This window comes from Acipenser ruthenus, chromosome 3, assembly GCF_902713425.1.
Source record: "Acipenser ruthenus chromosome 3, fAciRut3.2 maternal haplotype, whole genome shotgun sequence".
Classification (NCBI taxonomy): domain Eukaryota; kingdom Metazoa; phylum Chordata; class Actinopteri; order Acipenseriformes; family Acipenseridae; genus Acipenser; species Acipenser ruthenus.
The window spans coordinates 62446332-62462487 of NC_081191.1; the positions used below are offsets into that span (position 1 = coordinate 62446332).

Below are 16156 nucleotides of genomic sequence, written 5' to 3' on the forward strand. Positions count from 1 at the left end.
AAATATATATTTATGTATTGAGTATTAATGCAATGTAGTGTACATACAAAATGGAAAGCAGCAGAGATCGCAGTCTAAGCACATTTCATACATAAAAAGCTTGAATATCAAACATGATACTGTCAATATAACACTGAGCTTGAATAAATGTCAACAGATAGGACATGTTGCTATTTTTGCAGTGGTCCCAGCGCTTGCTGCCTGACTTAAGATATGGTCCTTGTGCCTGAGGTTCCAAATATGCACTTTAATCTCCTTTTTGGAATCAAATGCTCCATGATTAATGAATTAAGCATTGCTGTTTATAAATGCTGCATGCACACCTACCAAGTCTGAAATGTTAACTCTTTTTAACCTTTTAAACAGTCTTTTACTATGTGAATATCAAGCACTTGTTCAATAGGGAACTTCTAGGGAATTGTAGTTCGAACACACTTTGGCAAGATTTGCTGTCTCAAGCCCTTCTAGTTTTGTTAGATATAACCACTTAAAAGGTTAAATACCAGTATATAAGTTTCTCTCTAACAGTTCTCATCTTGGCCAATTGCAACCTGTAATCTTTTACCATTTGCAATTCATTAGTCTTTTACAATGTAGGATTTATTGTAATCAAAGCTCCTGTTCCTGTTGTCATTTCAGACAAATTAATCAAATAAATGAATTTCCATCCATTATGTCAAATTGTTGATCTAAATCTAACTAGTGAGTCCTAGGGACATTGACAAGACACAGATACAGTATATTCTGCATATGATTCACTTTTATTTAGATGTAGAAACGGTTGTGATAAAAGCAATCTGTTCAGTGTACCTTTCCTGTCCGATTGCATACTGAAAGATACAGCTGCGACGCCGACCCTAGAATGTACTCTAATTTATTGAAAAACAAGTTGTATTTTAAGAATATAAAGCATAAATAATTTATATACATGTTTTTCACAGGTGGCAACAGCAGGACCAAGTCTTTTCAAAGATGGTCCCAGTCTACCTGCTCAAAAGGAGCAGCACTCTCACACAAGGAATAGACAGTTCCTGTATAAACTGCCCTTTTTTCTTTTTAATAACCACTAATAAAAACAAGAGCACAGTAGCTGTATTAGAGATAAAATAACTTGTCTCTGAGAAAGTCACAAGGCATGTTTTACAGCCATTGACTGTTTTTTTTCTACTTATTTTACACTTTTGTTTTTTCATTAGAACACAATAGGATCAGTACACCCAAAACCGCAGCACTAATTGCAAGATTATAATTTATTTATTAAATACAACAGCATAACACTTAGGTTTCACACATTAAACATTTTCTTAACTTCTTTTATTGGCACAATTTGATTGATTTATAACAAAAAACAATGTGATAAAAAGCAGCAAATATTTGATGATGAAAGGCTCATGTTACATTGAATGATTTTAATAAAATGGTTACAACAAAAAGACCCCAGACATGCCTAAGATGTATTTTCTCTTACAATAATGGACAGACAAATATGGATGCATATGTTGAAGCAAATAGACAAAATACAAGTATTTGAACCAATTACCTAAAGATAATTTTGTTTTTTGTTTTTTCTGTGGGCCATACCTTCTCCTAAGGACTAAAAATATTGTCTACAATGTTTTTAACTGCATTTTTCACTAGTCCCATTGGTGTTTATTCTCAGGTGTGGTTTACAGACCACTTTATTACCTTCACAAAATCCAATAAAAGGAGTCTGTGATGTTTCGATCATACAAATATACCCCACTCGGTTTTGTCAAGCTAAGGACCTATTTTCAGTTCAGTTCTACCTCGATTGCCTTAACATTGTACAATTCTGGTTGGTGTGACAACTGTTTGGCCAGCAACTTTAACAGACAGACATATGAGTTTGTTGTACAGTCAGACAGCATATTGTGATATTCCCTATTCTTAACCCAACGAGTAGTTCTTATTTAAATTCATGCATAAGACAGGTTTCTCCTAGTGAACACTGGTATAGAGCCGGTTCTTCAGCACCACTACAGGAGGCAAATGCTGGCGGATGCCTGGGTAATGCTGAATGTGGTTAAACCATCGGGACACATTCACATACTTCTCCTTCTCCTGGACAGCAAGCTCAGTCTAAAATGTAAAAAAAAAACACACATTTGTTTTTGCATCTCCCAAATTACAGCAATCTATCAATTCAGCAAGAGCACATGGCATTTTATTCTGCTCAATCCACTAAGAAACATACGATTAGAACTGAAGTCCTCAGGTTACCAGTTTAAAATACTGTCCAACCCACTACATATACACAGCATGCATGAATCTAGGCTTCAGATATGGTTTAAAAAACCTTCGGACCCACTCTCTATTAAAGGTTCTTCCAAAATACCTCTCTCCCCTTACGAAGATAAATATGTAGGCCAAATGACAAGATTGGTTATTGCATTATTTATTTTTTCTTGGATGGGTTTGGATCCTTCAATAGCAGACAATTCAAATATGCAATGTCATCTCAACTTGCTGTATTTCTTTGTGTCCAGTAGCCCGTTTTGCAATCTAGCTCTGTCTTTAGCCACTATGTACACTTATTATTTTTTTTAATGTGCATTTGGTTTAGAAGTATGATATGGTTAAAATGAGACTGTTAAAAGTTAGAATATGCTGCGTGCCAGTTAGCAGACAAACACTTATTGTGAATTTTGTTGAGAAATGTGAACCTTACCATAATAGGATGAAGGCCATAGTACACTAAAATGTCTGCTAAAGTGAAGTCATCTCCCGCCAGGTAAACTTTATCTTCAAGATACTGGTTAAGATCCTAGAAGAAAATGAAAAAGAAAGAAAAGGTTTCATTTCAAATGGTTCCATCGGTGTTCTATCATAGGGCGTAGAAAACTGCTGACTTAATAATAATAATAATAATAATAATAATAATAATAATAATTATGCTCCCTTGCTATTTTTCAATGCGATAATTCAGAACATTTTTAAAGTTTTAACATGTTGACAATACATAATAAAGTAAAATTTATAAGAAACTAGGTACTCAAGTTGGCAAATTTTTCTCTGTCCTTTATTAGTGTACAGTGAAGTCATTAGCTGAAACGTTTTTATTATATACTTCAGTAGTTCACCAATTTATTTTTTTTGGTTTGTTTTTCTATATCTATCTCCATAATCCCCTTAACAGAACATCATGCTTCCTTTTATCTAGGCCTTCTATGTTTTATAACATGCAGTTAACATCAAAATGTACTGAGCCCCAAGGCAAGAAATGCAAACAAAGCTCAATAGAAGCCACTATCCAAGTATTATTGCATACCAAACAGTAAAGTTCTGTTACCACATGGTCTGATCTTCCCTGGGCTAAAAAAAAATTGTTCAGATTACTGAACACTCATTCATTCCACTGTAAAACGTATTACTGGCTGACATCAAGTAAATCTTTAACTCAGCCATATTTTTACTACAATACAATTTACTGCTATTGCAGATCCTTTCTTCAAACACAAAGGACATCATTCATGAAATATAACTTATTTAATTCAGCTTGTTGGTGATTATCTGCTTTGTCCCTGGACAATCAAGAATGAATGGATTTCCTTTACTTCAATTATTTTCCACACAAATGTGTGTCGAAAAACAAACAAACATTCTGCAGACTCATCTTACCCACAAACTACATATTTTAATTTAAATTAATGAAGATTGACGGTGTTTATATGGACAAGTCATGACAGGTTTCCTCACAATGTTTTGGCTACTTGTCTGTCTGGTTACCTTTCCAACACACACACAGAGTTATATAAAATATAATTTCTACAAGTCTTACTACTTAGAATTTATATCTGTGTGTGTGTGTGTTTGTGTGGAACATCTAAAAGTTACATTTCATTAACACTAGAACCGCCTTTTACAATACATGTTTTTACTTTGAATAAAACCTACAATATTCAATTTATATATATACATATATAAATTGAGTGTTGCGTTTCTTTTGTGCATCATATTTTTATATATAGATGCTTCAGTCTATTTAAGAGATGTTTCAGTCTATTTAATCAGACACGATGTGCTTCATCCCAGTTAAAGTTAAATACGAAACGCTTCTTGATGTTGCCACCGCCAAAGAGAAAAGATGGCAACTCCCACTAAATAAAAATATCCCAAACGTGTGTCTCAATTATTCATACTTTATTCATTAAAACAAGGTAAGATACGCTGAAAACAACGGGGGATCTCCCGGCCTCATTTTATTATTTTTGAATTCCTGTGGCATGCCTTTTTGATTTACTTTGACAGTGCCACAAGCACTGGTGTTTTTTTTTCGTGCAGCAAAGGGAGCAGGGGAAGTGTAAAAGTTTTGCAGTGTTCAGCAGCTGCATGACTACACTGTAACCAATTCCCACATCTTTATCATAGGAATATGCTCCTCTGGTGTACACATCCCATGCATAAGTGTAGTTTGTGTTCACGTCACCAAGGACAAAATGTGCCTCTTCTCCTGTCAGTGTCAACCTGGCTGTCTCTTCCCTCTCTGTCATGAACTCCTCAGAGTTCTCTTTCATGAACTCCTCAAATCTTTCCATTTCCTCTCCCTCTTTTACATCTTCTGGCCCTTCTACATCTTCCTCAGTAAATCCCTCAAATTCCTCATCACTGTCACTATCTCAGTTAAACAAAAACAAATCTCCACTCTCTCTTACATCTCTGTCTCTTTCCATTTTTCAATCGCCTACTACAACTCTCGTCTTTCAGATCATGACATCGCGATATATGCTCTCCAAACAAAATACAAATGAGACTTCATTACTTTGACGGGTATTTTTATGAATGTACAACATTTTACCTAGCAACGAGCATTTGTTGGACAAGAAATGAAAAAAAAAAAACGATCAACGCGTTTCTGGCGACTATAGTCGCCGCAGGCAGTGAGAAAGTTAAGAAGTCTCTCGATCACAATCTTTAGCTTTGTACATTGTTTCTTTAAGAATATGATCGTCATATCCTCGGGTAATAAATTTGGAGTACATTTCTTCAGATTTAATTTCAAATTGTGACTCTGTGCTACAGTTCCTTCTTACCCGTAATTATTGACCTTTCGGTATATTTCTTATCAGTGAGCAAGGATATTGACTTTTTACCACTAACGAATTCTGATCTGTTGGTTTACTGAATACAGTAGTTTGTAAGGTTCTGTTCGTACCTTTAGATATTTCCAAGTCTAAAAAATGTATTCTATCTAGATCAGATTCATATATACATTTTAAACGACTATTTGCAGAATTAATATAATCCACAAAATTATCAAATTGAGTCTTTCATCCCGACCATATTAATAAGACATCCATGTACCTAAACCATAGAGAGATACATGGTAAAAAGATGTTATAATTACTGCAGATTCATTTCTCCTCCCAAAATCCCATATACAAATTGGCATAATTGGGAGCAAATGCTGCAACCATTGCTGTACCCGTTATCTAGGAAAAATATTGACCTTCAAACACAAAATAATTGGAATTTAAGCACAAATCAAGTAAATCTATAATTAATTGAGATGGTGGAATAACCTCAGTGGGTCTGGAATTTAAATAGAAAGTGACATCATCAATACCCCCTGTATGTGGGATGTTGGTATACAAACTAGTGACATCAAGTGACACAAGAATATTACCCTGATTTCATTAATACGGTTAAGAACATCACATGTATCAGAAACAAATGAAGGGAGTTTACGGACAAAGGATATATTGACATAGTGGTTCAATAACTGAACCTATACCTGCGACAATAGATCTTCCAGGAGGATTAGTGTAATATGACAATTGCATGATGTTGGATCAACAATAATGTTTAATAAGATTGCAATGTGAATTTCTAGTAATCAGATAATGGTGTTAAATGACAGTGAATACCAGGTGCATTTAATAGATCTAATGAGTCCTGTTTTCAATACACTCTGATGAAGAGAAGATGTCGAAACGTGTCAGCAGAGGTCTCAAATATGCGAGCTCTGGGTCCCCAGTGGCGACCAAAATGAGTCTCTGCGATCATTTTTTAATATGCATTTGCCATCGGCAACTGTGGGAGTGGGCAGGTCAGGTACAAAATAAAACCTGGTTTCGCGGATAGGTTTTTTCCTCCCTGATTTTATGAAGCACTAGATTTGTTCTTAATGAATACAAACGTTTACCTCAATATTCCATGCAGGTTTGCGCGGAGTCAAGTGACTTCTGCATAGCAACTGGTAGCCGCTGAAAACAAACTGTTGTCAAGCTGTGTAACATCCGACCGGTGGACATGGTTAATTATGTTGACAACCTACGTGACTCCAAAAAATAATAGATACAAACTAAAATTAGTTGTAGGTTTAAAGCAATGCCCATACTACCTGCCAACTTAAAGACCCCAAAAATCGAATCTCTTCATTGTATGAAATCTTACAAGTCATACAGTAAACTAATCATACATCTATATGCTGGGTTAATTTTACTGGAGCAACGTGGGTAATGTACACTATCTTGCTCAAGGGTACAGCAGCATTGTCCCACTGGGGATTGTTATTGTTAACTTGTTGGAAAGTTTTTAATTTGTATTGTGTGCCCGGTCTGTGGCTGTCCAGCTTCGGCACCACACCCTGAGAGGGTTGGCTAGCGATAGTAGGTTAGCCCTGCCCCCCTCGTTAACGTTGTTTTGGGCGGAGTGCTTTACCGTATTTTTTTTATTTGGGTATGTACCTGTTAAACTAGGAACCTGGGTGATTTCGTATGGTTTCACGGACCGTGATTATCACTAATCTTGCACTACCTAAAGTTAATGTAGGTAAACTAGTATGTAGTCCTAAAAAAGGCATGGAGTAAATTAATACATAATGCTCTTATTACTAAAATTAATCTTCGCACAACTAACGTGTTACAATATTGTGGTTATTTTTTTAAGTATAAGTTATGATTGTGTATTGCTTTAATTTATACTGTAAGTATAACTACGTTTACCATGAATAAAATGTTGGCTGCAGATGGTTTTTGAGTCTGGTGGACTCCATTTAGACCCTTCTTAATGCTGCCGATGTATAGCTTAAAGCCACTTTTCCCTTCTATCTGGGCTTAAATGCCTCTTTGGGAGTTCAAAATATGACAGCCGCTTGTCTTTCATGTAATCATGGTTGTGGCATCCAACAACCACACAACCCCTCGGCATTGTATTAAAAAAAAGGTGGTAACAACTCTTCAATTAATAAAGGAAACAGCGTCTGTCTTGGTTTGTTTTCAGCAACTCCGAGGATGCTATGTGGTTACTATGTTGCCCGGATGTCCACGCAAACCTATATATATCGGTACTCAGAAAAATATTCTTAATTTACACAGAGCTAGTACCTTGTACACAAAAAATGGTCCTGGTTTGTGAACGGTTTCTCTTTAACTACATGTATAGGATAAAAGTATCCGAAACTGTGTTTACTACTATTACATCATAAAATGTATCAGGACAAGTAATATAATTTATAATATCTGGTACAGCCAACGTGTTGTTGCTAATTGTGTTTTGTTCAGTTACTTCAGTGTGTTCACAAAGTTTATTTAAAGTCTACTGTGATGTGCTACTGATATCAAGATACAACTTGTCATTAAAACCATAGAGTAGTTGCTATTGCTGCCAACTGCAAACATTATTTTCAATAGATTATTTTTTTTTTTTTTTCACTTTTCCTTTGCTATACTAAATTTAAATAGATTGAATACGCATACCACGTTGACAGACAGCGTTCATAGGGTGCGTACATCAAGGTCTTTAACAAACCAGAAAGGTAAATTACACAAGCGAAATTTACATACAATTACCCATTTTTACAGTTGGGTTTTTACTGGAGCAATCTAGGTAAAGTACCTTGCTCAAGGGTACAGCAGCAGTGTCCCCCACCTGGGATTGAACCCACGACCCTCCGATCAAGAGTCCAGAGCCCTAACCACTACTCCACACTGCTGCCCTATATATATATATATATATATATATATTAAAATAAACACCAAGATTTGATCAAATTAAGCATTAAAATGTTTAAATGCAATCGACTATGAATTATTAAATGTTAGGCAGTTACCTTCAGCAACACCCCTGGAATAAAAATACTGATATCGCTAAAGATTCTGAATTCCGTCAGGCAAACAAACACCAAACCTACAAGCTAAACATGTAGCTTGTTGTGGCTTAAATTATTTAAATCGTAAAAAGCCGAATTCAAGAACAGATCTGAAGAAACTGTATATGTTTAGAACCGAGTGAAAAAACATCTACTAACCTGCTCTTAAAGTATGGTTCGATTAGTTTTTCTTTCGTAGACGAGGAAATGAAAACACCGCTAATCTCTGTAAAAATAACTGTTGTTCTTACCGATGGCACCGGCCGTGAATATGTCACTCAAACATCAGCATTACAGACCAAAAATCACCAAGGTGGTCTTAAGAAAGCCCCAATACCTGATAAACGAATGTACTCACAGACAGATTTTGAAAATTGTCCTTTAAGAAGCTTTAAGCTGTACGTTTCCAAACTTCACCCAGAACAGCCAAGGCTTTTTCAAATTATATGTAAAGTGATGCTAGAGTTGAAGACAGGCACATTATTTCAGTTTCTGGACACAAGAGCAAACTCAGTCTCACACATTACGCGACAAACACGGATGCAATGCAAAAAAGGGAAATAAATACATTTCTTCATTCAAGTCTTCAGGAACAAGTCCCCCCTGCTGTGACAGCGATGCTCGTGTAGCGATCTCGGTTAATGGAGGCAGGCGCATCACACAGGGCGAGGCAATCCACACACAGGCGGAGGGCGGGCGCGAATCCGGGACCTCTCGCACTAAAGCACAGCACCGATACCGCTGTACAAAAGAGCCAGCTCTGCAAGAAGTGTATGTCGGACTTATGTCTGTGTGTGATTATGTCACCTACCAGCCCTGCTGCTGCCTTCCCCCGTGCACGCTACACTAGTAATACCTTTCCTACACCAAATCAGACCCATTGTTTCAACTCTTCAGTTACTCTTCAGGACACTTAAATGCTAGTGGTGCAAGCTTTACAGGATGTAGATTTGTTTTTAATAAATAGTTTTGTTACGTTACGGTCGAACCATTTTTAGACGGGGAGAAGGGGGGGTTGAATGTTAGATTTAACAAAAAGTTATTTTCACTGTAAAGATATTTGTGTTTCTAATCCTTAAGTGCGTGATTTATAATACTGTTTATTGGTATTGCGTCTGGGGAGGGGGGACACACGGGGTGCATTAAGAGAAATTCAGCGGGACATTTTTTATTTCAGGGGGCCACTGACGCAATGGCACGGCCTAGCGCGATCACTGATCATGTTCTGCAACCATAAAATGCTAAACTGATATTCAAAGTGTTCTGGGCACCGTTTGAAGTGACTATTAAAGAAATAAATACATGTTGCTTAATAAAAGCCATTAGAGTATAGCTTTAATCAATGGGGGAAAACACTGAAATATCTTAACTAAGAGTATTTACTTGGCCCCTAAATTTTTATTTGGTGACCAAATTTTAAAATCTAGGAGCCAGATGCCCCTAAGGATTTTAGCCAACTTTAAGCCCTGCAGCGTACCTTGTTTTAATGAATAAAGTATAAATAATTGAGGATAGAGATAGAGATAGAGATAATTACACACACACACACACATACACATACCCAAAGTGGCTCTCAAAAGTATTCACCCCCCTTGGACTTTTCCACATTTTATTGTGCTACAACATGGAATCAAAATGGATTTAATTAAGAGTTTTTGCCACTGATCAACACAAAGAAGTCCATAATGTCAAAGTGAAAAATAAGATCTACAAATTGTTCTAAATTAATTACAAATACAAAACAGAAAATAATTGATTGCATAAGTATTCACCCCCTTGAGTCAATATTTGGTAGAGGCACCTTTGGCAGCAATTACAGCCAAGAGTCTATTTGGATAAGTCTCTACCAGCTTTGCACATCTGGACACTGCAATTTTTGCCCATTCTTCCTTGCAAAATTGCTCAAGCTCCGTCAAGTTGGATGGGGACCTTTGGTGAACAGCAATTTTCAACTCTTTCCACATATACTCAATTGGATTGAGGTCCGGGCTTTGACTGGGCCATTCCAGGACATTGACCTTTTTGTTTTTAAGCCACTCCAGTGGCTGTATGTTTGGGGTCATTGTCCTGCTGGATGATGAATCTTCTCCCCAGCCCCAGGTCTCTTGCAGACTTCAGCAGGTTTTCCGCCAGGATTTCTCTGTATTTTGCTGCATCCATTTTGCCCTCTATCTTCACGAGCTTTCCAGGCCCTGACGCAGAGAAGCATCCCCATAGCATGATGTTGCCACCACCATGCTTCACAGTAGGGATGGTGTTCTCAGGATGATGTGCGGTGTTAGACAGGTGGACTCCATTCAACTAATTATGTGACTTCTAAAGACAATTGGTTGCACCAGAGCTTATTTAGGTGTGTCATAGGAAAGGGGGTGAATACTTATGCAATCAATTATTTTCTGTTTTATATTTATAATAAATTTAGAACAATTTGTTGATTTTATTTTTCACTTTGACATTATGGACATTTTCTGTGTTGATCAGTGGCAAAAACTCATAATTAAATCCATTTTGATTCCATGTTGTAACACAATAAAATGTGGAACAGTCCAAGGACGGTGAATATACTTTTGAAAGCCACTGTAATTATTTATATATATATATATATATATATATATATATATATATATACACACACACACACATATATGCATATATATATATATATATATATATACACACACACACACATACACATATATACATATATATATACATATACATACACACACACACACACACATTAAAGTTATGTGTGCAAAAGTATGTACGTTCAATGAAAGTGTCATTCATATCAACTACATTTCACAGAGAAGTCCAGCAGTATTTTTTTGATGGAGGAGAGTGACATTTTTTGTTTGATTAGTGATTCCTATTTCAATAACTGATAAGGCTGGGATTTTGTCACAGAAATTTGTACTAAAAATCACGGAGCAGTCGCAATAAATTTGTTCAGAATCACGGAGGAAGGGGAAATGTGTGAAGTCACAGGGATAAAAATTCAACTGTTTATTGTTTTTAATACAACATACATTACCTACATAAACATACAATTAGTCTGTCTATAGAAGTAGGAAAAAGGGAAAATTAATCTAAATATTTATTTATTATGGTTTTCACAACATTAGTTTCAAGTTTTAATCCTGTAAAAATCGGTAAGATTCACAGCATTTTTTTTTTTTTTTTGGTTAAGGTGGAATTTCAAGTTGTGTTGGTAAAGTTCAGTGTTCTATACTAAAATCACAGAACCTGTCACCACTGTGCCTTAATCGCAAACTAAAAAGCAAGCAAGGCGATATTTGCACAGCTGTTTCTGAAGGAAAGCAACCCAGCTCAGAGCTTTTAGTATGTCAGTTAGAATGCCACAATAAACTGTCAGTGAAATACAGTATTATTTAATTCATTAAAGAAAATTAAACAGGAAAACACACATCCTATTGAAATAATATTTCATCAACGTCCAGGGAGTATCCATCATTTATTTATTTAATAAAAATTGTAGTATTATACCCCTTCGATGTAGCGCCGTAGCAGAACCTCCAAAATAGTAGTTGCTATGGCCAAATCGTAGTGGTATCTCTGCAAATCACACGTATACTAGACATTTTTTTTTTTTTTTTTTTTAATATTTATATAAAGAAAGATTTTTTTTGCAGGCAAATGTTCCATTTGAAAACAGAAATACATCATTTAATATAAATGATTTAGACATCAAAATAAGTACATTCCCTAGTATATTTCCATGTTGACAAAACAAGTTAATTGTCATTAAAATCGGATGTCCTGTAATATACATATGCGGGACTAAAACCTGAAGACCTGGGGTCTTCAAAAAAGTATATATTTTGCGATGCGTGCGACTAGTCAATTTTAAAAGATCCTATAGTTCCCCTAAGCAACAGTACAGTACAACAATCCTATACATTGCTTAACCGCATAGCCCCTTTTAACACAATATACAAGTGTTTTGTTGTTATTATTATTATTATTATTATTATTATTATTATTATTATTATTATTATTATTATTGATTTGAATGTATTTTGTTGATTTAAAAACACAATGCTTTTTGATTGTTATTGTTTGGCAGAAGCCCATCAATTAAACCCATGCTGAATGTGACCATCTCTGGACTGATTAATTTATTGTTAATCCGGAGGTAGTCACAAGTATATAAGCCTGCAGCATTTGTTGTTTGGGGCGGGTGTTTAGAAGGAGTTGGAGAGAGCTGGAGAAAACAAACGAATGCTCCCTGTTTTCAGAACCTGTAAAATACTCGATTTGTTATATTTGGTATTTTGATTTATTTTGGCCCTCGTGCCGTTTTTGTTTTTTTGTTCGTTTTATTTAATAAATATCAGTGCAGCAGCGCTGTTGTGCCCCACAATACCTTTTTGTTTGTGCATTCATTTCCTGGCCTGACGTCACCATCCTCGGCCGTCACTGTCACAGTATGATTGAGTGTTTAACGTTATGGATGAATTAGCTAGGTCATCTCAACTCAAAAAGAAACATGCTAATCATCTGGACCATCTGTCTTAGTTGTCATTGCTCTGGTACTCAGGTTTTATACTACAGTTAGACAGATAAATAATCTCTTCCAGAGTCTCCTGCTGTATTATTCTATACTTTCCTTAAATCCAGAGAAACAAGGGTTTACATAACTACACAGGCTTTGGGGCCTGGCGTAAACACATGGGGATATGATCCTTCTCCTGGGTTTTGCATCTGACAGCACCCCGATCCTCACACCGTCTCTGCACGAGGACGTCAGACAGCTGGGAACCGTTTATGCGCTACATGGTTTCCTCACAGACACTCAAACCTAGAACATCCGTCTGTTTACATCCTGTCTGTTTGACCCTGCAGCAGAATATGTGTGGGATGCTTGCGCTACACTCCGGCAAGTGCAAGTCCATACACAGTCAGGTAAGTAACCACTTTGCCGAAGGGGGTTACATATACAATACTTTTTGGAAAACCTTATTTGTGTTTCAGTTTTTTAAGGTCATAAAAGAATTGGTCGCACACATGTGCCTAAAACAATATTGGTGGTCGCACCATAGAGCCCTAATGCAGGTGGACTTTGAGGAGTCCAGAGAGCTTCATGACTGCATTGGCCATGTCTTGTGACTTTTTTTTTTTTTTTTTTGTCATCTATTATAGTATCCACGTCAATCTCCTTTGCATATTACAAGTGCATTTTACTTTTCATTTCACAAAGCTGTCTTTATTAGAGGCTTAAACATACCCTAAAACATTTCAATGCAAGTTGAAGCCTCTGTAAATTACTACTTAATCCTACTTCAATGTTGAGCTGGTGAACCAATATTATTAATATTAACGTTTTAAATATTAAATATCAACATTTTGGTTAATAAACAACATTTTTAAAAACAATAAACTTTCGTATAGTACCTTGAGAACAGTTCTGGTCTCATCTTTACCACGGTGGCCATCTATCTGGGTTACTCTGTATTCTAACCATTGCTGCACAATTGCCTTCTCTTCTGCTGTGTTTCCCAGCAGCTGCTTCTGTTGAGCTTCTTGCACTAGATGAGCAGCAATGGTTGTCAGTCCTATTAAATTCGGTCCATTATTTGTCTGAAGAACTGGAACCTGTTGCAAAAGAGCAAACCAAGCCTTCGTCAAGTTTCATAGTTCCCGATTAACTATAATAACTACATAATTTTAACTTAGCTAGTCTAAGATAGTGATATTCAGGGTCTTTAAAATCAGCCATTTGATTTGCAAGTGACATGTTACAATTTAATTTAAAGATGTTTGCAAGGCAAACGTTTAAGTCTTTTAATTTAATACTGTATATAAAAGGCTGCTGCAATTTCTTCTAGGTGTATATTAATTGCGTTCATTTTTCCCCTCTAGTACTTGCAGTTATTTTTGCAACCACTGCAGTTGTCAATTTACTGTAATGAAGTGGTTTGAAGGTTTTCAGTTTTGGTTGGGTACAAATAAACAAAAATGCAACTCTGTTAAAGATTAATGTTTTAAAAAATGCTAAAACATTCTACTTTCAGCTTAGCCCAGAAGTTTCTTGATTTTATATTAGCTATGTTTTTTTGTTTTTGTTTTTTTGTTTTTTTAAAAGAAAGAATGCAATGTATTAAAACCAGCAAATTTGGCTTCACTGAATTTAATTCCCAAAATAGCTTCAAGCCATTAGTTACACCCGGTGCACAAGATTTGTGTTCACATTTTCAACACATTATGGCAATAAAAACAAATAGATTAACAAGTTAATCATCTTTTAAAAATAAAATCTATTGTGCATCACACCTGATTACAGTTCACATAAATGTCATAGCAGAGTACAAACACAGGGGATTATTAGTGCAGTACTGAGAACTAAGTCATGGTTTGATTGTGATCTGTAAATACCTTCACATTTTGAAAACAAAAATACTGTGTCAATCCCCTCTCTCAATTATTTTACCCACTGAAGTAAAGCTACTGTTGCTGGTCCTAAACTGTATTGTTATGATTAAAGCTAGTACGACTCACTGTAGTGTACTGATAAAATAACATTGATATAGGAGAGATATTAGTGAATGCATAGCATTTACCCGGTTTATTGAAGTCAATTGCATTTCAATTTCTAATACAAGACAGTACAGAACTATCGTTTTAAAAACCAAGAGAAAAATAAATAATAGTCTAGGGGTGGCAATATTTTTCCATTGATGTTGCATCTCTGTACTGCTAGCAATAATATTAACAAATGTAATAAACTTTACATTATATTAGAACATGGGATGCCTATCGTGGTAGGTAATCTGTACACAGCACTGCATTTCCAACTAAACTGGACTACTATTGTATATTTATTTGCAACGATAAATGTATAGGAATTAAGATTGAGCGAGTTCCCTGTTCTTGAATCATTTACGAATTCTGATGTTTCATTTTGATAACTGCTTTAAGACCATTTACTAAAATAAATGAATGAATGAATGACGAAATTAAAGAAAAAAAGGACCCGTATCTGTTAACATGTGTATTGTTGTTTCTCTCGTTTCCATCCCCACTCACTACCCACTACCCCTTTTCCGTTCGCTTAATAATAACGTAGGGATATCTTTTCACCTGCTTGTCTCCTTGAGTGCTGTATTTGTTTGTCTTTTTCAATCCCAGAGATTTCTCCAACGACAACAATTCAAGCACCACCTTGTCAGACATCTTGACAGTCTGTGAAACAACGTGCAGGAACAAACACCAACACGATTGGAGCACAGTGGTCCCTTCCACCAAATCAATAACCAACAGGATTAGAGATGAATGTTCCAGCCCACTTATTCCCAACCAATAGTATTCGAGAAGAACGTGGAGTAGCAACGGGAAGACAGCTGCTTGAATGCATCATATGACAGCAATAGACGTGGCATGCAGACAGGGTAAAATTAGTCTCGACTGTACCAGTCAGATCTACAGATTTTAGAATGCAAAGAAAATGTATACGCAAGGTTGTATACTCATAAATAGGACTTTAACATACCAATAGCAAAAACGGAATAATTTACAAGGAAAATCATACCTATGCAGCTAATGGAATGTAGCTAATAGAAGTGCAAAACAGATAAGATTAATTCAATTATTTTGTTAGGTAAATCACTTTAAAAAGAGAAATATAAGGACTACTTTGGATGAAACACAATAATGTTCATATAAGCATTGTTGTTCTATTGAATCTTAAATTACCATAACATATATTCCATTATGATTGTATCCTATTACTAAATCCTGTTGAATTTCTGCATCCCATTAGATCCGAGTGGACCCTTTAAAATCTAAAATAACTTAAAACGGTGGCGTATAGGGTAATTTTTCGTACAGGTACAATAGTTTGCAATGAATATATCAATGGGGTAAATTCACTGAATCTTTCACTTCAAATTTTCATTAGCATATTTTTTTAAAGAGAATAAACCTAATAATGCTACATAACTGGAAAAAAAACATGTACGATCACTTGAGTGCCCTTGCATTATAGTTCTGGGTTGTTTTTAGTTTTGTAATGATGGTTATTACAAT

At 35.7% G+C, this 16156-nt stretch overlaps 1 protein-coding gene across 1 annotated transcript; it reads right to left on the bottom strand.

The window, feature by feature from the left end:
* Positions 1-1235: 1235 nt before the first annotated feature.
* Positions 1236-15378, bottom strand: LOC117394289 (eukaryotic translation elongation factor 1 epsilon-1-like). The gene is made up of 4 exons (XM_033992408.3): positions 15212-15378; positions 13526-13726; positions 2690-2785; positions 1236-2100 (listed from the first exon to the last, which is right to left on the bottom strand). Exons 1-4 carry the CDS (start codon positions 15302-15304, stop codon positions 1960-1962), a joined length of 531 nt encoding a protein of 176 aa, XP_033848299.3. The 5' UTR covers positions 15305-15378; the 3' UTR covers positions 1236-1959.
* Between the last annotated feature and the right edge of the window lie 778 nt (positions 15379-16156).